This window comes from Sapajus apella, unplaced genomic scaffold (genome assembly GCF_009761245.1).
Source record: "Sapajus apella isolate SASKATOON/1434 unplaced genomic scaffold, GSC_monkey_1.0 scaffold14, whole genome shotgun sequence".
Classification (NCBI taxonomy): Eukaryota; Metazoa; Chordata; class Mammalia; order Primates; family Cebidae; genus Sapajus; species Sapajus apella.
In genome coordinates this window covers 10314494-10339096 of record NW_022436954.1, presented here as the reverse complement: position 1 = coordinate 10339096, position 24603 = coordinate 10314494, and the positions used below count along the sequence as shown (strand labels likewise).

The 24603-nt window shown below is 54.8% G+C and overlaps 2 protein-coding genes across 3 annotated transcripts in view; one reads left to right on the top strand and one right to left on the bottom strand.

Moving 5' to 3' along the window:
* Nucleotides 1-8319, top strand: part of TMEM132A (transmembrane protein 132A) — a 13583-nt gene extending 5264 nt beyond the window's left edge. Inside the window, exons 5-11 of one of the 2 annotated variants that reach the window (XM_032283260.1) lie at nt 1024-1173; nt 2179-2374; nt 2474-2617; nt 4708-4910; nt 5648-5924; nt 6407-6598; nt 7018-8319. In XM_032283260.1, the coding sequence (XP_032139151.1) occupies nt 1024-1173; nt 2179-2374; nt 2474-2617; nt 4708-4910; nt 5648-5924; nt 6407-6598; nt 7018-8061 (2206 nt within the window). In that variant the 3' untranslated portion in view covers nt 8062-8319. Of the gene's footprint in view, nt 1-1023; nt 1174-2175; nt 2375-2473; nt 2618-4707; nt 4911-5647; nt 5925-6406; nt 6599-7017 lie in introns of both variants that reach the window. The other variant, XM_032283259.1, reaches the window with a different exon arrangement.
* SLC15A3 (solute carrier family 15 member 3) lies at nt 8236-24603 on the bottom strand. The gene is made up of 8 exons (XM_032283265.1): nt 23019-24603; nt 19079-19368; nt 15979-16126; nt 13991-14101; nt 13096-13264; nt 11236-11394; nt 8982-9137; nt 8236-8529 (listed from the first exon to the last, which is right to left on the bottom strand). Exons 1-8 carry the CDS (start codon nt 23556-23558, stop codon nt 8375-8377), a joined length of 1728 nt encoding a protein of 575 aa, XP_032139156.1. The 5' UTR covers nt 23559-24603; the 3' UTR covers nt 8236-8374.

The following is a 24603-nucleotide window of genomic DNA, read 5'->3' as shown; positions in this document are numbered from 1 at the left end:
CCCAGCTACCCAGTTCACCCGGCAAGGACTTGCAGAGTGTGACTTGCTTTTGGAGTCTAGCACAGGAGTCCGTGGGAGAGGCCTCTCAGGCTTTAGGATTCTGAGAAGAAGCCTGAGTTCTAGGCAGGCTAGTCGTGGACTTGGTCAGGGTAAGGCACTGGGACTGGCTCACTTTGTAATGAGACCTTTCCTGAGGGCTGCAGAGTGGTCTGCGGACAGGCTCTGCAAACTACACCTGGCTTCCAGCCCCTGGCCTGGGTTTGTGTGTGTCCCGTCTCAGTGTTTCCCCGTCTCCCCATCCCCACGCCCTCCTGCGCACTCTTATTAAGGAGATCTTTCCTAGACACTTAGAGCCTGCCAAGCCCTGTGTCTTCACTCTGCAGATCCAAACATGAGCAAGGCCCAGTCCCCATCTGGCAGAAAGGGGCCCGCAGTGGTAGGGAAGGGAGCTGGGTGGGCATGAATTGGATTAGAAGGCACGTGGGTGTGTACGCGCTGAGGGAGGTCCAAAGTGCCGCGGAGGCTTGTGTCGGGGGGTCCGTAAGGGGGAAATTCTTCCCAGCTTTCCAAAGGAAATAGTCTGTGAGTTGTTGGAGGCTTAAAGCATCAGCAGGTAGAGGAAGGTAAAGGGCAGAGCAGGCTGAAGGTCACAGCCTGGGCAGAGGCTTGGAGCCAGGAATGAGTGCTGTGTATGTGGGGAGGAACTTGTGTGTAGCCGAAGCAGAGAGTGCATGGAGAGATGTCACCGCCGAAGGTAAGGCTGGACCAGACCCTGGAGGGCCCCCAAATGCCAGGCTAAGGTTTGACCTTATGGGCAAAGGGAAGTGGTTTCTGGGTGGGGGAGAGCTGTAAGGTGTGAGCTGTAGTGAGGCGGGGTCCTTCTGGGTTGGAAGATGGTGAAGAGGAGATTCAGACTGGAGCCTGGGAGTTCAGGTGGCTTTGGCCCCCTGTCTTCCCCTTCAATCCAGCCCACAGTTCGGCATCCACCTTGCCAAACTGAGCCTACACGCTCTTCTTCCTCAGGATCAAGGTGAAGAAGGGGTTGCATGTGACAGCCGCCCGCCCAGCCCAGCCCACGCTCTGGACTGCCAAGCTCGACCGCTTCAAGGGCTCCAAGCACCATACCACCCTCATCACCTGCCACCGTGCTGGGCCCACAGAGCCAGATTCCAGGTGGGTAGTTTCCCTCCACCCAGGGGCCAAGGGAGGGAGGGCTGGTTATAGAGTGGAGGTGGGCAGATTTGGGGGCTGCCGTGCTGCCTCCAGATCCCCAGGTGAGCAGACCCAAGGACAGACCTTTTCAAGAAAGCAGCACAGGGCACGCATAATCCACTCATTCATTCATCCATCCCGCTACCATTTTCCCAGCCCAGCCATGTGCCAGGCATAGCAAGTGTCTGTGATTCTTATTCTAAGTGATATAACCAATCCTGTCCCCCAGGTATAACCCTCATAGCCACTACCCCCTCCCCCTGCTTCCACCAAATGATCCCTTCTCTGGGACAGTCACATTCCCCCAAAAAGCCCAGCTGCAGTCCTGAATATTTGTGAACCCTTATTCATGCCCTGACTCGGTACCCCTTTTGAATTCTGGTTCTGATGCTTTTGGATGGGCAAAATCTTGGGCAAGCCAGTTAATATTCCCCAACCCGAGCCTCAGTCTCTTCACTTGTGAAATAGGAATCATAATGTATCCCTTTAGTGTTTTCGAAAATAAAATAAGGTACCGCATATCAAGCATGCAGGATAGTTCCCAGCACATAGTTTTTTGTTTGACCAAAGGAAGCTTATCATTCAGAGGGTCAAGTGACTGGTTCTGGGACCTGGAAGTAAATTGTCCTCATGCCACCTCAATGGCTGTGGAAAGCGGAAGTCTGGGTGAAGAGGGTCCAGGCAGGCAGGGAAGCCAACGAGCTTGCCGGGTGGGAGGTGGTTAGTGGCTGCATGGATCTTAGACAGGCCGAGAATGGGTCAGAGCTTGGGGTCTGGAGCGAGGATGCTTGGGTTCAGATCCCAGCCCTGCTACTTTTTACTGCATGTTCTTAAGTGAGCTACATAATGTCTATGCCTCAGTTTCCTCCTGTGTAAAATGAGGATAATCACGAATGCAGGAAGTGCTGAGGCCATGCCTGGCAGCTAGCAAGCACGCACTTGGCTTCTCTCTCTTCTGGCCAGCAGTCCCCTTGAACAGTCTGAGTTCCTATGGGTGGACTTCATGGTGGAGAATAGCACTGGCGGGGGCGTAGCGGTCACTCGCCCCGTCACGTGGCAGCTGGAGTACCCAGGCCAGGCCCCCGAAGCAGAGAAGGACAAAATGGTGTGGGAAATCCTGGTGTCGGAGCGGGACATCAGAGCTCTTATCCCACTGGCCAAGGTAAGGAGACCTCCCTCTCTGCCCGGGAAGGCTGGAGGCCAAGTCCCAGGAGCCCCATAAGCTGAGGGGCCTGGGGCTGAGCCCCTCCTCCACCCCCAGGCTGAGGAGCTGGTGAATACAGCGCCACTGACTGGAGTACCCCAGCATGTCCCCGTGCGCCTTGTCACCGTGGACAGCGGGGGGGCCTTGGTGGAGGTGACAGAGCATGTCGGCTGTGAGTCGGCCAACACACAGGTCCTGCAGGTGAGTGGCAGGTCCCCAGCTCGTGTGACTCTGCATTTGTGTAGGCACAGTTAACACACGTACACCTTTCCTCCTTCCTCATGTGCGCCCCCAAGAGAACAGCTTCTTCTTGAGACCAGAAACCTCATGGGAGGAACCACAGCTTCAACTTCTGCTGTACCAGCTACCTCTCTCCTGAGTGGGAGCTACGTAACCCTAACAGCCCCCCCACAACCTTAGACACTTTCACACTCATTATTGCACTGGCAAACGAGCTGGCCTGAGACAGTTGAGAGCATGTACTTTGGGAGCAGAAGGTTTGAGTTTGAAACACATCTTTGTTGTCAACTAGCTGGGTGATCATGGACTGGTCTCTTAACCTCTCTGAGCCTTGTTACCTAAACTTTAAAATGGGAACATATCTTTGGGTTGTTGTAAAAATTAAAAGCAGGACAGGTTCGGTGGCTCACGCCTGTAATCCCAGCACTTTGGGAGGCCGAGGTGGGCTGTTCACTTGAGGTTGGAAGTTCGAGACCAGCCTGACCAATATGGAGAAACACCGTCTCTACTAAAAATACAAAATTAGCCGGGCATGGTGATGCATGCCTGTAATCCCAGCTACCAGGGAGGCTGAGGCAGGAGAATTGCTTGAACCTGGGAGGCGGATGTTGCAGTGAACCGAGATCGCACCATTGCACTCCAGCCTGGGCAACAAGAGTGAACCAACATATCAAAACAAAACAAAAAAAGAATTAAAAGCACCTTAAGACAGTATTCGGCAGATAGCAGGAGCTGAAACGACATCAGCTACTGCTATTGTAATATGATGTAATAATTATATAATGGTAAAATTTATTATTATTATTTGAGATTGTGAAGCCAAAAAAACAGGAGTAGGGCAATTTTCTCTTGAAGTTCTGGAGGGGAAGCATGGAGCCTGCGTGTTTGCAAATCCCAGCCACCTGAATGGAGGAAGTGCCTTTCCCCGCTTGTGGCGCCCTTTGCTCAAATGCGTGTGGTTCCTGCTGGAGGGCCCTCGGTGGGGAGATCGGCCTTGCCCACCTCTGCCTTCTTGGCTGTAGCTGTTGCCAGGTGGCTCCAGGAGCAGTGTCAAAGGCCAGCACGAATCAGGAGCCAGAGTTATGGCTTCACACCCCTGCTCTGCCGGGGGAAGACAGGTATGCAATGACCAGTTTCCCTGACTGAGCCCCAGGGGAACTCAAAGAATGGCCCCTACAGTAAAATCTTAAATAAAGAACAGTGGCTTCCCCAGCAGTCCTGCGGCAACATGTATTCCAGTGAAACACAGAGCTGAACGCAGTGGGAGCCCGGCCTATGGCCTGAGGTCAGGGCTGCTCTCTTCTGGCCCATGCCTGTCTCTTTTTCTTTCCTTCCTTCCTTTCTTTCTCTCTCTCTTTCTTTCTTTTCTTTTCTTTCCTTTTTAAAATCTATTTATTTATTTTGAGACAGAGTCTTACTCTGTCCCCAGGCTGGAGTCCAATGGTGCAGTCCAGCTCACTGCAGTCACAGCTTCCCGGGCTCAAGAGATCCTCCCACCTCAGCCTCCCCAGTAGCTGGGACTGCAGGCACATGCCACCATACCTGGCTGTTTTATTGTAATTTTTTTTTTCTTTTTTGACATGAGGTCTCACTCTGTTGCCCAGACTGAAGTGCAATGGCATGATTTTGGCTCACTGTGACCTTCGCCACCTGGGTTCAAGTGATTCTCCTGCCTCAGCCTCCCAAGTAGCTGGGATTACAGGCATGTGCCACCTCACCCGGCTAATTTTGTATTTTTAGTTGAGATGGGGTTTCACCATGTTGATCAGGCTGATCTTGAACTTCTGACCTCAGGTGATCCGCCCACCTAGGCCTCCCAAAATGCTGGGATTACAGGCGTGAGCCACCGCGTCTGGCTGATTTACTGTATATTTTGTAGAAAGTGGTTTTGGCCATGTTGCCCAGGCTGGTCTCAAACTCCTGGACTCAATGGATCCATCCACCTCGGCCTCTCAGAGTGCTGGGACTACAGGTGTGAGCCACCCACAGGCTCAGCCTCACACCTGTCTTTAGTGGCTTAGCCCGCCTGCCTGCCTTCTGCTCCCCCACAGGTGTCTGAGGGCTGTGATGCCGTGTTCGTGGCTGGCAAGGAGAGCTGGGGCGCCCGGGGGGTGCGGGTGGACTTCTGGTGGCGCCGGCTCCGGGCCTCGCTGCGGCTGACCGTGTGGGCCCCACTGCTACCGCTGCACATCGAGCTCACCGACGCCACCCTCGAGCAGGTCCGCGGCTGGAGGGTACCTGGCCCTGCCGAAGGGTGAGTGGAGGCCTGAGGAAGCTGGCAGGCCTTGGCGAGTCACACTGGGACGGAGAGGGTGCAGGGGACACAGCCGTGGGCCCAAGCCGGGGTCTGAAAACTGCCCTGTTGCTTGCAGTCCCTTCTGCCCAACTCCACCCTGGACCACCCAACCAGTGACCACTTTCTGTGAAATTGCTGACCTCTGCGTCCCTCTCCTCCTTCCCTGCCTCACTTCTCCCCAGCACCCTCTACTTCCTAATCTCCATCCTTTCCACACTCCTCCCCTGAGAATGTAAGCCCCTTGAAGGCAGGGTCTGTCTATGCTGGTCACTGCTATACTCTCAGAGCCTAAGATGGCACAGAGCTCAGGAAGTGAACATCCTTGGAGAGGGCTCCCCAGAACCCAGGCAAGGCAGCCCAGGCCTCTGGAATCTAGCTTCCAGGCCCTCCAGACAGTAAGCGTGCCCAGGGTCCCCATAAGAGAGTATCTCCCCTGGTGTCCCTTTGGGAGCAAGAGTGGTGTGGTCTGGATCAAGGAACATCGCCAGTCGGGAGTGGACTGGGGCGGCTCACCTGCAGGTGGAAGGGCCTGACCCCAGGAGGGGCAGATGTCTGCGTTTGAGAAACAGGAGCCGCTGGTGATTAGGAGCCTCCGGGGAGGAGCTGGGGGTCTCCAGCAGCTGGGCCCAGGGCAAGCTGGAGCTGCGCAGCGCTGATGTCCTGTCCCTGTCCCCCCCGCCTCTTCCACCCTGCAGGCCTGTGGAACCTGCTTCAGAGGCGGCAGATGAGGCCGAGCGGCGCGCCCGAGGCTGCCACTTGCAGTACCAGCGCGCCGGCGTGCGCTTCCTCGCCCCCTTTGCGGCCCACCCACTGGACGGCAGCCGCCGCCTCACGCACCTGCTCGGCTCAGACTGGCTGCTGGATGTGTCCCACCTCGTGGCGCCGCATGCCCACGTGCTGGACCCGCGTGTAGCCTCACTGGAGGGCGGCCGTGTCCTTGTGGGCCGGGAGCCCGGGGTCACCTCCATTGAGGTAAGCAGCCAGCCACCAGGAGAGCGGACCCCCTAAGAGGGGTGTAGGGGCCCCCAGAATGTTCACAAGCGGGAGTGAAGAGTGTGGAGAGCTCAGGGCGTGTGTGGGGGTGCATGGTCTAGGCTGAGTGCAGTGGGATTGGGGATGGGCTCTGAATGGGGTGGCCACATAAGGGGGGAGCCCTCTAGCTATGAAGGGCTGAGGTGTGGGTAATGTGGAGACCAGATCTTGAGGGAAATGGGAACTGTCCCCTAGATGTGCGATTGGGGTCCAGGTATGCATTAAGGTGCAAAGAGTGGAGGGAGAGAAGCCTGTGCGGGTGCTGGGAGCACCTGGTTCCCTCTGGGTGGGGGCTACCTGTGCGGAAGGCCCCCCCCACCTCCAGAGAGCAGCCTGTGAGGGTATTGGGAGCACTGGTTCCCTCTGGGTGGGGGCTATCTGTGTGGAAGGCCCCCCCACTTCTGGCCCCTTCCCACCCTCAGGTCCGTTCCCCACTGTCAGACTCCATCCTGGGGGAGCAGGCGCTGGCCGTGACGGACGACAAGGTCTCGGTGCTGGAGTTGCGGGTGCAGCCGGTGATGGGCATCTCGCTGACCTTGAGCCGGGGCACGACCCACCCCGGGGAGGTTACAGCCACGTGCTGGGCGCAGTCAGCCCATCCCGCCCCAAAGCAGGTGACAGCTGGGGGGTCGGTGGAATGAGGTCAGCATCTCCAGATGGGGGCTGTGGTAGAGGGGGATGGGAGGAAGGGGACCCTGGCACCTCCACCCCTTACCTTAGGGTTTTCAGAGTGAGGACTGACTTCCCTGTGAGGTAGTGAGCTCTCTGCAGCTGGAGGTGATCAAGCAGAGGCTGGAGTAAGGCAGTGGGAGGTTGGTTAGATGGCTCTGAGGACCCTCCCAGTAACTCAGACCCTGGGGTTGGGTGGCAGACAGGTGATTGACACGCGTCCCCTCTCTCCCTGTGTTGTGTCCATCTGCCTGTATGTTTCTCTCTGGTCTCTCCTCCGTGTGGCCTGTCTCTGTGGGAGTGGTTTCTCTGTGCATGCGTGCGTGCCCTCGCGTGTCTCTGCCTGTGTCTGTGTGCCCCACAGGAGGTGGCCCTCTCCCTGTGGCTGTCCTTCTCTGATCACACTCTGGCCCCGGCTGAGCTCTACGACCGCCGTGACCTGGGACTGTCTGTCTCAGCCGAGGAACCCGCTGCCGTCCTGCCAGCGGAGGAGCAGGGCGCTCAGCTTGGGGTGGTGGTGAGTGGGGCAGGCGCTGAGGGGCTGCCGCTGCATGTGGCTCTGCACCCGCCCGAGTCCTGCCGCCGGGGCCGCCACCGTGTGCCTCTGGCCTCTGGCACTGCCTGGCTGGGGCTGCCCCCTGCCTCCACACCGGCCCCTGCCCTCCCATCCAGCCCTGCTTGGAGCCCCCCAGCCACAGAAGCCACCGTGGGCGGTGAACGGCAGGTGGCAGGCAGTGTCGGGGGCAGCATGGGCGTGAGGGGCAAGTTTGATCAGGCAGAGGAGGAGGCCAGGAAGGAGGAGACTGAAGCCGGGGAGGAGGAGGAGGAGGAAGAGGAGGAGATGGTCCCCGCCCCTCAGCGTGTCACCGACCTAGAGCTGGGCATGTACGCCCTGCTGGGAATCTTCTGTGTGGCCATCTTCATCTTCTTGGTCAATGGTGTGGTATTCGTCCTGCGCTATCAGCGCAAAGAACCTCCTGACAGCGCCACTGGCCCCACCTCCCCCCAACCCCACAACTGGGTCTGGCTGGGCACTGACCAGGAGGAACTGAGCCGCCAGCTGGACCGGCGGTCCTCTGTCCCACCCAAGGCGGAGGGAGGCTGCCCCTGTGAGAGTGGGGGAGGAGGGGAGGCCCCGACCCTGGCCCCGGGCCCTCCTGGGGGCACCACTGGCTCCTTGAGCACCCTGGCCCGAAAGGAGGCTGGGGGACGGCGGAAGCGGGTAGAGTTCGTGACGTTCGCGCCTGCCCCTCCAGCCCAGCCACCTGAGGAGCCCACAGGGGCCCCTGCTGTGCAGTCCATCCTGGTGGCGGGTGAGGAGGACATCCGCTGGGTGTGTGAGGACATGGGGCTGAAGGACCCAGAGGAGCTTCGCAACTACATGGAGAGGATCCGGGGCAGCTCCTGACCCTCTGCAGCCACCTGGTCAGCACCAGCTGGGGCAGCGAGGGTGGAGGTCCCACCGAGCGTCTCGCCTGGCCCCCTGCTCATCCTCTGGCACTTGATCCAAGTCCCCTGCCTGGTGCCCCGCAAGGACTCCCACCCAGGCCTCCTCTGCCCTGCCCCTTGTCATGGACCATGGTTGTGAGGAAGGGCTCTGCCCCTTATTTATGGGAATCATTTCATTCCAATGTTGGGTACAGAATAAACCCAGATGGAAGCCACAGCTGGGTCTGCTTCTGTCTGGTGGAGTGAAGGGAGGGGGCTGGAATGGGGCATGTTCAGCCCCTGTCCCGGCTGAAACCGCTGTGGGAGGCTGGGCCCTGGGTCGCCCTCTCGTAGCGTCCAGCAATCCAGATAAATAGGAGGGCCGTGACGGCCTGAATGCCAGCCAGCAGGAAAAAGTAGAGGTCCATCCGGCAATTGTTGATATTCCCTGGGGAAAGGAGGAGTTGGATTTGAGTCAGGACGGGGATGGGGATCCTCTGTCCTGCACTGTCCCTGCCAGTGTCCCCACACTGGACAGATAACCGCTAATCCCTGACTTCCTGAAGTTCTCCAGGGGTGCCTGCAATTCCTCTTTAGCTATTCAGAGGAGGGTGTGAAATACAAATACCATGAGAAAGGTGACCCTCCAGCCAGAAATGGCAGAGTTCCAGAAGCTGGAAGGAGCCTTGGAGGTCCACTCAGTTCAACAGTTGGGGAAACAAAGGCCCAAGGAGGGAGGCTGCACTGTGGGTGACTGGCCAAGCCGGGGCTAGAACCCCATTCTCCCAAGGCTAGCCCTCTGCTTGATTCTGCCCAGAGTCAAAACACTTAGCAGCTGCCACCTTCTCTCCACGCCTCCCTCCACCCATGTCCCATTCCTGGGGAGGCTCCCCTACTCACCGAAGTCCTTGGGGCAGTGCAGCCAGCCCCCGGGCAAGGACAGCAGTGCCACTAGGCTGGAGCCCAACAGTGAACCCACTCCCGATAGGCAGAAGAAGATGCCCATGATGGCGCCCTGCATGGAGCGCGGGGCCTCTGAGTAGGCAAACTCCAGGCCTGCAGAGAGGGAGCAGAGAGGATCTCAGGGGCTGGTGCAGGCGCAAAGAACAGGCCTGGGCCCCTACCTGCTGCCCCCGACTCTCCCCCCACCAAGCCACCCTCCAGGCTTCCTCTGGATGCCTGTCCACTCAGTGGCAATGACAGCACCTAAGTGTCAATGCCGGCTTCCCCTCTGCCCTGCTTACCTGGCTCCTGGCTGACCCCCCATACCTGGGTGCTCCACTAGCTCTGTCTCCCCTCCTCCTCTTCCTGCTGGGTCTCTCCTTTCAGTGACAACACCATCTTTACCTCCTCTCTCTCCCCTCCCTCTCTGCCCACCTTCGACATCATCAAATCATTTTGATACAACCTCTGAAATCTATTCTAAATTGATTCTAAGTGTATGTCCTTCTCTCTGTTCCCTCTGCCCTGGAGGTCCAACCCCCCAGCCCTGGTCATTTCCCGCAATTTTTTTTTTTTTTTTTTTTTTTTTTTTTTTTTTTTTTGAGATGGAGTCTTGCTCTGTTACCAGGCTGGAGTACAGTGGTGCAATCTCGGTTCATTGCAACCTCCGCCTCCTGGGTTCAAATGATTCCCTTGCCTCACCTCCCGAGTAGCTGGGATTACAGGCAGGCACCACCACGCCTGGCTATTTTTTTTTTTTTTTTTGTATTTTAGCAGAGACGGGGTTTCACTGTGTTGGCCAGGATGGTCTTGAACTCCTGACCTTGTGATCCTCCCGCCTCGACCTCCCAAAGTGCTGGGATTGCAGGCGTGAGCCACCACACCTGGCCCTGCAAATGCTTTTTGAACTCCCCTGACTTCTGACCTCCTCACACAGCCAGGATCATCTGTCTAAAGCCTCTCTGATGGGGTCCTTTCGGGGCCAAAACCCCGTGGAAGCATGGGGTGCTGTTGCCTTCAGGAGAGATTCCGAAGTGCGGGGCTCAGCCCACAAAGCTCTTGGAGACCTCCACTCCCTACACCTCCCAGGCCTCTCAAGCCCTATCCTCCACGCTTCCCAAGGGCTTGGATCTTTGCTTATTTATGCTGTTCCCTCTGCCTGTAAGACCCCTCCTCCTACCTGCTCGCCTGCCCGCCTCCCTCCATGCTTCAGGGCACCCACCGCACTCTGCCCTGACTTCGGCAGCACTCCACTGGTTCACTATTTGCACGACTCTCTCCCCACCATCTGAGTAAGCGCCCAGGGTCAGTTTTCTCTTTATGTCTGACCCAGCCTAGCCCTGGGCCTGCAGCTGAGGACGCCCTTGCTCCTTTGCTGACTGAAGGGTCTGCCCAGCCTTGCAGCTCTAGTTCCCAGCCCGAGGAAGGGGGTTGGGAGGGTGGGGAGGGGAGGACATAGAAATGCATTATTAAGGCCAGGCAGGATGGCTCACGCCTATAATCCCAGCACTTTGGGGGGCTAAGGCGGGCAGATCATGAGGTCAGGAGATCGAGACCATCCTGGCCAACATGCTGAAACCACATCTTTACTAAAATACAAAAAAACCCAGCTGGGCGTGGTGGCACAAGCCTGTAGTCCCAGCTGCTCAGAAGGCTGAGGCAGGGGAATCACTTGAACCCGGGAGGTGGAGATTGCAGTAAGCCGAGATCACACTACTGCACTCCAGCCTGGCGAGAGAGCAAGACTCCGTCTAAAAAGAACAAAAAAGAAATGCCTCATTATGCCCCAGAGTACTGTGTGCTATGATAGAGAGATGAACACGGGGTGGGAAGGGAGGACACTTTCTGCCCAAGGACCTTGGTATTTAGGCTCAGAACTGAAGGGGAAATACGAGTTCACCTTCAATCTAAGGTAGAGGCGACAGCAACTTCAAAGACACAGAGTGTGGAAAGCCCGGCCCTAGGGGACCGTGTGGAAAGCTGGTGTGGGAAGTGCCTTGCTCGCCTCCCAATCCCAGTGTCTGTCATACTGGCTGACTTGAAGCAGGTGCCAATAACAGATCCCCATTGGGTGAATGCCATCCTGGTTGGAAAACACCACCTTCCCCCATGCTTCCTCCATGGAGGCTGCACCCCTGTAGCCCAAGACTTGGAGGTGCCAGCAGGCAGAGCCCCTCATTGGTGCAGGAGCAGGGGAGGGTATCCGGGGTACCTGGGATGCTGGCAAAAATCTCGCTGACCCCAATGAGCAGGTACTGAGGGATCTGCCACCAGACGGACAGTGGTGCCGCGTTGTACAGGACCTCCCCAATCTGCTGGGACACTGTCTCGTTGTGGTGGATGTAGTGTAAGCGCTCCATCTCCAGGACTCCTGGTGGAGGAGCAGAGGGGTATTACAGTCAGGCCCACCCCAGGCAGCTTAGCCCACAGCAGAGCTTGTACATAGTCTTGGGGAGGTTAAGTAGCCAAAGATTGACTGAGAAGCAGCAGGTAAGGTAAAGAATACTGGACTGGGAGGGGGGTGTGGGTAGAGGAGGGGCCAAGATTTGACCAACTTCTCCCTTTTTGTCTTGGCTGCTAGGAAGCTCAGAGCTGAGTTTTGCATTCTATAACGGTAACAACTCTCATTAACGGAGAACCTGTTATGAGCTAGGCATTTGGTATGCGTCCCTCCTGGTAAAGAAAGTGAAACAGATTAAGAAACGAGCCCACAGTCGCACAGCCGTAAGTAGTCAGGGCTGGATTGAGCCCTGGTATGTCTGGTTTCAAAGCTGACCTACTTTCCATCATATCACATGACTTCTCTACTGCAACGTCAAGTATTTCTGTAGCATTTCTAACCTGGTTTTCAAGTTTAACTATGTTATCTCCTTCTCCTGCATTGCTTGGGAGATAGCTGTGCTCTAGTGGAATGAATAATAAACACAGAGTTAGAGGCCTTGGGTTCCTAGCCTGGATAGCTGTGTGACTTTGGGCAAATTACTTAACCTCTCTGAACTCAGTTCCCTTATGCAAAAAGCAGGAATAACATTCCCAGAATTATTGTGAGGATAAAATAGGACAAAGGATATAGCTGGGGAAAAAATCTAGTTTGCTTTTCACACTTTCAATACAATATCGTTTATGGAGGTTTCATTTCTCCAGCTCATACTTGTGATCCAGGCGCGCAGCTGAGTGCTTTGCAGACTTCATCTCCTTTAAATCCTCACAACACCCCCATCAGGCTGAGTTCCATGAGAGCAGAGCCCTGCTCAGGGTCTGAATGACACCTATCCCCATGGAGTCTCACTCTGCCACCGAGGCTGCAGTGCAGCGGCACAATCCTCGGCTCACTGCAACCTCTGCCTCCCGGGTTCAAGTGATTCTCCTGCCTCAGCCTCCCGAGTAGCCTGGGATTACAGGCGCATGCCACTGCACCCATCTAATTTTTGTATTTTTAATAGAGGTGGGGTTTCACTATGTTGGCGAAGCTGGTCTTGAACTCCTGACCTCAAGCTATCTGCCCGCCTCAGCCTCCCAAAGACCTATCCCCATTTTAAAGATGCAGCTCAGAGACTGAGTAACTTCAGGGTCATAAAGCTATTAAGTAAAAAGGGTTCAGGTTTGTGCAAAAGGGTGAAAGACTTCTTTAGCTGAACACCCCCCACTCACCCCCCCACTTTGCAGCAAATGGCTTCAGATCCTTTTGAAATGGAGGAAGAAAGAGGATTTTTTTTTAAGTCTTCATTTGCCACTAAGTGCAAAATTCATTCAACACTTTTATTGAGGGCTCTCATGCATGATTCACAGTAGTGAAAAAGAAAAAAAAGTCTCTGCCTTCAAGGAGCGTGTAATTCACTGGGGAAAATATCTGTTCCTCTCTTGGCCTGAGTTTCCTCTTCTGTCAAAATGAGGGGAGGCTGGATTAGTTAGGAGGGTCTCTTTCAGCCTGCATTTCTGGGAAGCCAACACTGACGCCCACTGGGAGAGGCTGATCTTGCCTAGGCTACCACTTCAGCACCAGCCCGCGGTGGCGCCAGCCCCCGCAAGCCCAGACCAAGTCCAGCCCCCTGCCCCACACCCCTCCACACACCTGCCACAATGACGGAGGCGAAACCAAAGAACATCCCCAGCGCCATCTTCTGCAGAGCAGAGGGTAGCAGCTTGCACCGCAGCAGTAGACGGTCGATCAAGTGGTCCTTCAGGGGGACCAGAATCAGCACCACCACGACGTTGGCCAGGAGGAGCCAGGCTTCTGGGATCTGGGCAGGAAGAAGTCACGAGAGGCAGGCTAGCAGAGTGGAAGGAGCCCGCTGCAGTCGGGAGATCTGGACTCTAGACTGGCCCGAGGTGACCCTCTCTCCGGAACTCAGGCTCCTCAGCTGTGTAACCAGGGAGTGGGATTATAAAGAGATGGCAAATAGGTTCCTCTTGTATTCTAACTTTTATCAATTGGTAGTGGTGGATTGTGGAACATTCATGTGCTCAGCATAAAAAAAAAGTCATGATTGACTAGTGATGTCTGCCATGGGCAAGGAAATGGAGTACGATTGCAGATTTCTCATTTATCTGCCAGCTCTGAAGATCATTCATTTCATGAGTCTCTGACATGCCAAGGAACTGGTTTAGAAAGTTCTGGGAAAGGCAGAGATCTAGGTATCTAAGAGTCCCAGGGAAAGAGGGGACAAGGAAGAGCTGAAAAGGGGCCTGAGTGTGCTTGATCTTAGGGTGAAAATCAGGCCAAGAGGCCTGCTTCAGAGCAGCAGCATGGGGGTGTGCAGCTGGCCTGAATTCTTTCGAGCAATGAGCATCTTGGCAGGATGCCTGTGCCGTGGCACAAGTCCACCGTCCTCCAGGTGCTTTTCCTGTATACTGAGGTTGCCTTGCAGCCAGGAAAGAAGAGTGTGATGGTAGTTTCATCCTCCTCTTCTCAGAGGAAGCCGCTACCTGGGCTGAACTGGGTGCTGAACACATGCTTTATCTCTCACCGTGTAGTTGCCGCCCTGGGCTCTCAGGGCCGTGGAGATGTTGGCTGGGTTGGCCGGGAAAATGTTTGGGATGTGGAGGTGAAGACCCTGCAGGACGTAGGTGGACTGCATCTGCCAAGAGAGACAGGGGTGAGGCTAGAGCAGAACCGACTGTGCCCCTCCCAGCTCCCAGGTGGCATTCCTCAGCAATAGCACAGGGCAGCTGGACAGCTGTCCCCTCTCCCAGTCTCAGGGAAAAAGTCACCTTTCCACCCTCATTTCTCCGAGGTAGCTGGGCTGGGCAGGGAGCATTCTGTGCCCTGCTCTCAGGCCTGTGAGCAAAGCGCAGCCTTATCCCAGAGCCCAGGCACAGCTGGTCTGATTCGTATTTGGGTCCCCAGGGCCCGGCAGAGAGTAAGCATGGATAAATATTTGTGGCAACGGGAAAGATAATGGCTGCCCGCACAGGGAGTTCTCATCTGACACTGGAGCCAAGCTGAGTCCCACAGGTTGACACAAGAACTGCATAGACACGGACTTGCCAGAGTGGCTCTGGACACGGCTGCAGGAGCAGGGCCCAGGGGCCACCTCCCGTACCAAGCATTGCCCGTTTAGTTGCCATATAAATGGAGTGGGATTCAGGAGACTCCCACAAGAAGGGCGGGGGCAGGAGAGGGCATATGGGCTGCTCTGGGCAGCAGCCATTTATTTGCCAACTGGTATGGAAGGAGGTCAGTATCTGACTGGAATGACTGAGAATCAGCCATGGATACCACCCCCAACCACACGTCCCTGACTCATCATAAGCATACTCTGTGCACCCCTAAGTAGCAGGCTGGGAGTGCCAACAAATGTTCCTATGAAGGTGGTATGGACGGCAATGACCTTATGACCTGGGGGCTAGCATTAAGCTGCTGCCCACCCTCCTAACAATCTCACACACACACACACACACACACACACACACACACACACACACCACTAACCTCCCCACTGGGGCGTAATATGATGAGTGGGAGGCAATAGTTCTTAACCCTGAGTATCAGTATCATTTGAAAAGTTTCTTTGTTTTTCTTTTCCTTTTTTTTTTTTTTTTTGAGACAGTTTCACTCTTGTTGCCCAGGTTGGAGTGCAATGACACGGATCTCGGCTCACTACACACTGCCTCCCAGGTTCAAGTGATTCTCCCGCCTCAGCCTCCCGAGTAGCTTGGATTACAGGCATGCGCCACCATGCCCAGCTAATTTTTTGTATTTTTAGTAGAGATGAGGCTTCTCCATGTTGGTCAGGCTGGTCTTGGACTCCCGACCTCAGGTGATCCACCTGCCTCGGGCTCCCAAAGTGCTGGGATTACAGGCATGAGCCACCGCGCCCAGCCTGACACAGTGTCTAGTCTTCTTAAACTAGAGACTTCCCCAGCAATTCTGATTCAGTAGCCTGAGGTTGGACTTGGAATCCGTTTTTAAAACAGAGAGCATGTTTTTAAAAGCTCTGCAGGTGATTCTGAAGCATAGCCAGTTTGCGGAACCACTGCTGGAAAGTACTCCACACACAGAGCTTGCCCTGACCTGCCTGCCGTGGGGCCTCGGGCAACCAACACACCCTCTCTGGGCCTCAGGTACCAAGCCAGATGATCTGAATGCGGCAGAGCTGGAAAAGCCTCTCGTTTAAGCCACCTGTTGCACACATGAGGAAACAGGCCCAGAGAGATGCAGTAAGTTATTCAAGGACCTAGCCTGGCACAAAGCCATCCGAGTACTTCAACTCCCGCAGGTGGCATAGAGGAGGAAGGCGTCTCCAGGGTTCCTCTTACTGTGCCACCCGAGGGAACTGGATTGCTGAGATGGCTCTGCGCCAGGCCCTATGCTAGCTGGTACAGGGCAGCAACTTGCTTTATTCCCCGGCTTTCCCCCTTTCCACATGCCCTGCGCCTCTGTGATGAGAACTGAGGCCATCTAGGTGGTGACGGGGGAGCCAGGCCCCCAGAGAAAAAGGGCAGGGCTGCTCACCTGGAAGTAGACCATCCAGTAAGGCACCAGGGTCACCATGACGGGCAAGATCTTCAGCAGGACCTGGAAGTTGGCGATGTCCTCTTGCGGGGAAGGTCCAGGCTGGGGAGACCTCTGGTCAGGCCATAGTCGGGCACCTTGAGGGTCTCTGTGGGACCCCAGGGTAGTAGATAAAACAGCAGCCAAGGCTGGGTGCGGTGGCTCACGCCTGTAATCCTAGCACTTTGGGAGGCTGAGGCGGGTGGATCGCCTGAGGTCAGGAATTTGAGACCAGCCTGGCCAATATGGTGAAGCCCTGTCTCTACTAAAAATACAAAAATTAGCCGGGCGTGGTGGCAGCGCCTGTAATTCCAGCTACTCAGGGGGCTAAGACAGGAGAATTGCTTGAACTCGGGAGATGGAGGTTGCAGTGAGCCAAGATCACACCACTACACTCCAGCCTGGGCAACAGAGCGAGACTCCATCTCAAAAAACAAACAAACAAACAAACAGAAACAGCAGCCATAATCTTCCCCACCACCTCAGCCACGTCTTCACTTCCATCATCGTCCCCTAACTGAATCCTCCTTCCAGTATTAGGACGTCTCTGAAATCAGTGCCCTCCTCCTCTCTGCCCTGCTGTTAGCACCACTTCACCATCATCACCACCATTGCCAAAGCCAGCATCCTTACTGTCATCACCTTTAGTAAGGTGACTGCTGTCAGCAAAGCCATCCTCTCCACGGAGTCTCCATTCCCATCACCATCACTCTTTTTCAATGTTGGCACTGCCACTGCCAATATTATCCTATCCTCTCTTTTGTTGCAAAGGTGCCTCGCCAAGACTCATCCCACTCTAGATTTGTGGCCCCTCTGGGTCCTGAGGGAGGTAAGACCAGAGACCGTGGCAAAAGGAGTCAGAAGGGATTTTTTGGCTCATAGCATCAACTTGCTATGGGAACCAGGGGAGTCCCAGTCCAAGCCTGACTCAGAGAGAGACGGTGTCACAGACTGGATGCACCAAAATTTCCCCCCCTTGCTGTCCCAAGTCCATCCACCTCAACAGTCGACGTGACAACCCTCTACCTCTATGACAAGGGCTAGAGAGAGGAGCAGTAGGGGTAGAGGGGACATCGGCAGGCGACAGGATTGATCAATCCCTGCTGCAACCTCCACCCTTTGCCCTTTGTCCTGGGAGCTTTCTGACCTCCTTTTGTCCAAGAGCCTTGCATTGTCCTTTGAGACTCCAAAAGGGATAATACTTGTGTGGTCATCTCTAAAGACAGACACCGTCAACTCCACCCTTTTCAGCGCGTGCTGCCATTCTGCCACCAACAGGTGGAGTTTATTTTCCCTGCCGTTGTTTCCCTGCTGGCTTTGCGGCGGTTTTGACCTCTTAGAAAGAAGCAGAAGTGGTGGTCTGGGACTTCAGTGCCTCTTAAGGGCCTTAAGAAGACCCATAACTTCTGCTTTCTTCCGCCACCGAACATTCATTCTTGGAATGCTCCCTCCTCTTGCAGCCCTCACAAGGTGATGTGAGAAACTCGAGCCACATGGTAAGACCACATGAAGGGGAACCAAGGTACTCTGGCCAACAGCCAAAGCTGAGCTCTCAGCCAACAGCCCACATTGACCGGCAGCCGTGTGAGTGGGCTCAGATGTTCCAGCCCTTTCCACGTCCCAGATGACTGCATCCCCAGTGCCGTCATGAGGACCAGAACTGCCAGACTGGGCCCAGTCACTCACAGAACTGGGAGAGGAGGTAAAAAGGTCATTGAAGTCACTAAGCTCTGGTGTGGTTTGTTAGGCAGTGACAGATCATTAAAACCACCACACTTCTTTGCTCCCAACAACTATACTTACAAACCTCAAGCAATAACGTGCCAGATTGTGGAAAGCATTTTCTTCACCTTTTTCATCTAGATCCTACTAACAGGAGCTGTAACTGGCTGCAAGGTCTGGAGGCAGATTTGCTTAGCATAAACAGACAATTAATTTAGGAAGGTGAGGGGCAAAAGGAAGTCACTCAGAACTTTCCTCCCTTGGATGTCAGCTAATGGGGGAGCAAGTCTGGCCGATTTCCTAAGACGCTGTGATAGGTAGTAACAGGGTAATGTGGAATTATTCATATTATATCCCAACGACCTTCACCGGAACCATCATCCCCATCAGCCCCTCCTTTAATGCCACTGTCACCCCCATGGCCAATGTTTGTGCCTTTAATGTAGATACCAACGCCGTCATCCTCATCCTTGTTACCATCAGCACTGTTGAGACCATGATCATACTCACAGTTTTTCTTTTATTTCTGCTCTGTCACCCAGGCCGGAGTGTAGTGGCACCATCATAGCTCACTCCAGCCTCAACCTCCTGGACTCGACTGATCCTTCTATGTCAGCCTCCCCAGTAGCTGGGACCACAGGCACATGCCATCACACGCCATTAATTTTTGTTTTTTTGAGATGGTGTTTTGCTCTTATTGCCCAGGCTGGAGTGCAATGGCACAATCTCAGATCACCACAGCCTCTGCCTCCTAGGTTCAAGCGATTCTCCTGCCTCCATCTCCTGAATAGCTGTGTTTATAGGCATGTGCCACCATGCCCGACTAATTTTGTATTTTTAGTAGAGACGTGGTTTCTCCATGTTGGTCAGGCTGGTCTTGAACTCCTGACCTCAGGTGATCCTCCCGCCTTGGCCTCCCAAAGTGCTGGGATTACAGGTGTGAGCCACTGCGCCCAACTAATTTTTGTTTTGTTTTGTTTTGTTTGTAGAAATGGGGTTTTGCTATGTTGCCCAGGCTGGTCTCAAACTCCTGGAATCAAGGTAGCCACCAGCCTTGGCTTTCCAAAGTGCTGGAATTAGAGGCATAGCCACTGTGCCCAGCCCCATTTTCACACATTCTATATGTAGATGGCCTCCAATAATACCACCACTGGCACCACAACCTTGACCTTCATCCTCAGTCACAATGGACAGTTCTAGCCCACTGGGGAGCAGATCATCATAAAAACCTATCACTGTAGCTGAACCAGAACATCTGGCACCTGGGCCATGCCTCCCCAGGAGTAGTCCAGCACTCCTCCAGGCTTGGAGGCTCCCTGCACCCAGAGTCCCTCCTTACCTGGCCAAGTGTCGTTGCCGCAGCCGGGGACAGCAGTTTTGGAGAGCGAGCTTAAGCATGGAGGACACTTGGCTGCCCATGGGGGGCTTGGTGATGAAGATGGGGGTGGCAAAGAGGAAGATGAAAAATGCCAGGCCCACACAGCCCACGGGGATGCTGTAGCCCAGCAGGAAACTGATGTTCTGCTGAATAAAAGCCACCACCAGCAGTGACAGCACAGCACCCAGGTTGATGCTCCAGTAAAACCAGTTGAAGAAGCGGCGGGTGGCGTCGCGGCCGAGATCCATCACCTGCCAGTCAGGAAGGGACGACTGTGAGGGCCCAAGGGGTCGGGGACACTCTCCATACCCATACCCCTCCCTCCTACAGAGACACTTCTTGGGTCAGTGGGTGGTGGGTGTTCTGACACTTTCCTAGTCTCTGATCACTAAATAGACGCTGGAAAAATATTTGCTGAATGAATGAATGAAGCGACTCTTGGGAGTCACTTGCTAAAGATCAGGACATTTGGCCTAGCTGCTTTTGCATACCCATGACACACCTTGCTTTTTTATTGTCGCAGAGAAGCCCATACAACAGATGTCTCAGATGCCACTTGTTCATTTCTGGTTGATTTATCCCTTTGTCTTTGACTGAGCAACCTACACCATTCATTACTTTTATAATCAGAAAAAAAAGCCAGCGAAGATATCCGTTTTGTTGCACATTATTAAAAATAATGTATGCACATTATCGAAAGAACAGAAGTGTGAGTGAGGATTTCCTCTGCAGTTTGGAAAGGCAAGCAGAGAAGCCTACTGTGACCCATCCTTTCACCCAACTTTCATCCCTCTGATATATGGCAGAGGTGGTCCAAGGCACAGCCCCAAGAGCGAGTTCCACGCTGATGAAAAAACATTTTTTTTCAGGCCTCCCAGCAAGGGCAGATGGGCTGAAAATCTTTACCCAGGATTTAGATCAATCAGCAACAGCCAGGCCCCAGGCCCCTTCTGGTCCGTTAGCTCCGGTCAGGGGCACTGGCTGCCCCCAAATCTCTCAGACCCAGGTGCCAGATCCTGACTCAGCAGGTCTGGGGCAGGACCTGGGCATCTGCATTTTAAAAAGCAGTGAGGACTGGTGGCCATTTTAATGGAGAGAATAAATGCTTCTCTAGATTGCTAAACCAGCCACCTTTTGATGCCGCTGCAAACCTCAGGATTCATTACTGCCTTCCACCTAGAGATTTCTAGCTCCACTAGCTAAGGAGATTTTGTCAAACTTTACTTTCTGTAGTTGCATTGGGGAAAAGATAAGTTTTTTTTTTCTTCCTTTTTCAAATGTAAAATCATAGTCCATACAGATGCACTTAAAACTGCATTCCATTGGAGATTCTGAAGGGTCCTTCTGGCAATGGGGAGGGAAGGGCATGCCGGCTCACTGATAATTCTTGCTGTAGACTTTCAAGCAGAAAAATTGAATAGGACCCATTAGAAGCAGCCACTTGTACTTATTAATTGTAAGTAAATGAATATGTCTATTGTAACTAAGGGGGAAGACCAGGCAGCCCATTCAGGATATAAATGAGTTCTTTTAGAATGAGCAGACACTTTGTCGAGAGTGATGGATGATGGTCCTTTCTGAAATAAGCAAGTGTGTGAAACATGCAGCTCCTGGGGTATAGCTGTTGCCAGATGGTACCAGTCCCACCCACCCCCACATCCCCCATCTGACTGCCCCCCTGAATCCTGCAGCAGCTTCCTCCCTGTTGTGAAACATCCACTCTTGTTAACCCATACGCTGTCTACACTGCAGCCAGAGTCATTTTTGAAGAGCTCATATCCAGTGATGTCCATTCCTGCCTCATACCATTTCGGTGCTTCCGCACTGCCCTGGGGTCAGATCCTGACTTCACAAGGCAGCCCCACAGCCGGCCCTTGCTCTACCCAAAGCTCGTGCCCAGCCAAGGGGAGAATGTACAGCAGCTGCTGCCACTGTTGGTGCCATGAGAGGCTCTGCTCAGTGGCCTGGCCTCCAGAAGACCAGTTTTGCCACAGGGGGCACTGGATGGGTGAGGCTCTCTGGAGGTCAATAGAGTCAAGGACAGGTTAAGGGTACTGGGTTGGGGGTGTTAGTGGCATATCAATGAAAGAAGAGGATTAAGGGAAGATGAGAGATTCCCACTGACAAATATTGGGGTTCTCTAGGTCTGAAGGAATGTCAACAAGTAAGAAATAGCCAGGGTTGGCCAGGCGCAGTGGCTCATGCCTATAATCCCAGCATTTTGGGAGGCTGAGACAGGTGGATCACCTGAGGTCAGAAGTTCAAGACCAGCCTGGCCAAATGGTGAAGCCCTGTCTCTATACTAAAAAAAATACAAAAATTAGCCAGGTGTGGTGGCAGGCGCTTGTAATTCCAGCTACTTGGGAGGCTGAGGCAGGGAGAATTGCTTGAACTGGGAGGTGCAGTTTGCAGTGAGCTGAGATGGCAGCACTGCACTCCAGCTTGGGCAACAGAGCAAGACTCCAACACACAAAAAAAGAAAAAAAGACCAGGGCTGTTCTGGGGCACAAAGTCCTCATCAAAGGACCCTAAACAAGCTGGACAAGTGACTCCTTGTCAAGGACACTGAAAACTGCTGGGTGCTGAATTGTGGGTTCCAATGGGACGAAATGATCCTCTCGAAAAAGTCCCTTTTATGAGTATAACATATGCAATCAAAGAACATTTAAAAAACTGAGACAATTAAGAAAAAAGCGCAGTGAGTCCAGTGTCCTGACCATACTACTGTGACAGTCCTTCTCATTTCCTTTCGTGGACACCTCGTCTTTCCACGCGGCTGCTCTCCTATCTGTATGCAGACCTTTTGCTCATTCCAACTATATGTGGTTATTTTAATAATATTACATTTTAGTCTTAATTATTGCCTAATATCTCACTGGGCACAGCTATCAAAATAGAGCCGTGTTGTTGGCATTTACTCATTTATTGAGCAGATATGTATTACATTTATTCTATATGCCATGCTCTGTCCAAAGGGGAACAGAGGGAGGCTCAGAAGTCGAGCTGTTTGCCCATGTGCCTCCAGCTAGTGAAGGGCAGAGCTGGGATCTCAGCAAGCCGGCCTGACAACCTCCAGCTCTGCTAGTGGGAAGAGGCTGGCTGGCTCCTGCCCTGCGCTCACATCCCCATAACACACCGAGACGGGGCTCATGGTGGGACCCGGAGTCCAGCTGCCCTTACTCGGCTCCTCCACCTGCTCTCCAGGTTACCTTGAACAAGTTGATTAATGCCATGAAACCTCTCAGCGTCTTTCTCTGTAAAACGGGCATAATAATTCCTATCTCCTGGGTAGTGAAGAGGATTAAATGAGTTAAGCAGTGAAAGTGCTTAGCATAGGGACTACAAGTAGCTCAAAGAAGACCAACCAGCCTGGCACAGTGGCTCACCCCTGTAATCCCAGCAGTTTGGGAGGCGGAGGCGGGTGGATCACCTGAGGTCAGGAGTTCGAGATCAACATGGTGACACCCATCTTTAAAAAAAAAAAATACTGAAAGTACACTTCATTTATGGTAGGAGGAAGAAAGAAAAAAAAAATACAAAAATTAGCCAAGCGTGGTGGCGGGCACCTGTAGTCCCAGCTACTCAGGAGGCAGAGGCGGGGGAAATCGCTTGAACCCGGGAAGGCGGATGTTGCAGTGAGCTGAGATGGCGCCATTCACTGCCGCCTGAGCGACAGAGGGAAACTCCGTCTCAAAAAAAAAAAAAAAAAAAATTAAGAAAAACCAGCCATGGTTGTTCCCACTGCTGTTGCCATGTTCTGCAAGGGCTAGCACCCCCCTTCCTTCAGGAAACGAGGCGCAGGCACGGGAAGTGGTGTGTGCCGGGTCACGCTGGGGGCCAGCCCTTCTTCCCCCGACACCCGCGGGAGTCGGCCGGGGCAGGCCTCTCGCCACCCACTCACCTGGTCGGCCCCGAAGGAGGTGAGGTTGCTCCGGACGGAGCTGGCGGCCAGGCCGAGGAGCAGCAGCCCCGCGTAGAGGACCGGCGCGCAGTAGAGGCTGGGCGAGGCGCGCGGGCAGCCGGGCGAGGGGCAGGCGGGCCCCAGCGGCGACGCGGGCATCTCTCCGCAGAAGGAGCTGCGGCCGTCGGGGAAGGCGGTGGCGGGCAGCAGGCCCGAGGCGACCAGGTAGAGCAGCAGGCTGAGCGCCACCGCGCGGTAGCGGCCCAGGTACACGTCGGCCAGCCAGCCGCCCACGGGCGCCAGCAGGTAGGAGGCGCCCAGGAACACCAGCGCGGCGCGCGACGCCTGCTCGCCGGTCCAGTTGAAGTTGGTGCTGTTGAGGTAGAGCACGAGGTTGGCGGCGACGCCGAAGAAGGCGGCGCGCTCCAGCATCTCCACCAGGAGCACCGCGGCGCCCGCCGCCCGCCGCCACCGTCGAGGGCCCCGCGTGCCACGAGGCAGCAGCGGCCGACGCTCCCCCAGGGCGCGCGGCGCGGGCATCCTGGCTCCGTGCCGGGCCCCCCGCGGCTCTCCTCTGCTCTCCCACACCCAACGGGCTGGCCCTCCTCTCTCACCGCTCGTGTCCCCTCTCCCTTTCTTGCCCTACCCTTCTAGTCCTTCTCTGCTCACTACCCGGACTCTACCACCTTCTCCCTAATCCTCAACCCCCCCCCCCACCCCAACCCTTCCTCTCTGTGCTCCCCCTCCTCTGCTTCACACTGCCACCCTCCCTGCTCCACCTCGAAGCCCCTCCGCCTCCTCTTTCCCCCGGCCTCCCCGTCTGTCGCCCCTTCCTGTTGTCCCCTCTCCTTAGGACAGCTGGCCTGCCCTGGGGGTGGGGTAGGGGCTCCCTCTGCCCCAGTGACCCTGCTGCCCCTGCCGTCTTCTCTACCTCTCCCTGTCCCCCTAACCCCCACTGCCTCCACTCCCCTCCCAGGCCCCTCCAGCCCTCCCTCCAGGCTCAGCCTCTGTCTCTCTGCTTCTTGAGAAACTCTGGGCTGCCCCGGCTTCCCCTTTCACTGGCCCTATCCGCAGTCGCCGGCCTGCATCACATGGCGCAGTTGGGTGTTTAGGAGAAGTGAAAGCCTGGGTCCCAGAGCTCCTGCCGGGTCAGCTTTCTAAAAACCTCCCTCCTCCTCTACCTCTGCCTGTTACTCCAAACCCCCTCTGCCGGCCTCCCTAGAGCCAGGAGGAATTTTTTCTTTCAGTTTCACTTCTCGCCAGGATCCCGCTGTGGCTTCATCCTCTACCAATCAAACTCCAAGGCGCCGTGGGTAGAAAGAAGTGGAAAGGCGGCCTGCGTCATTTGGACGTGCTCAGCCACTTCACAGATGCAGAGACTGAGACCCAGTGGGGGTTAGGGCAGGAAGGTGGAGGAAGACTGGTTGCTGGTAACTGAACTAGGGGTCAAGCCCTGCCCAGGCTCCTGAGTGACAGGGAAATTCACTATGCAATTCGGATTGCGCAGAGGCTACTATGAGGAAGGAAGTGGGGCACTTTCAGCAAGCCTGCGGGCTATAGAGGACCGCAAGTGAGACGGATTGAG

Coding starts and splice junctions, on each gene's coding strand:
- SLC15A3 (XM_032283265.1), bottom strand. CDS start 23,558: ATGCCCGCGCCGCGCGCCCTGGGGGAGCGTCGGCCGCTGCTGCCTCGT. Junction 16,127..19,078: donor CGGCAACGACACTTGGCCAG/GTAAGGAGGGAC, acceptor GGGGTCCCACAG/AGACCCTCAAGGTGCCCGAC. Junction 11,395..13,095: donor CGCCTCCGTCATTGTGGCAG/GTGTGTGGAGGG, acceptor CTCCTCCACCAG/GAGTCCTGGAGATGGAGCGC.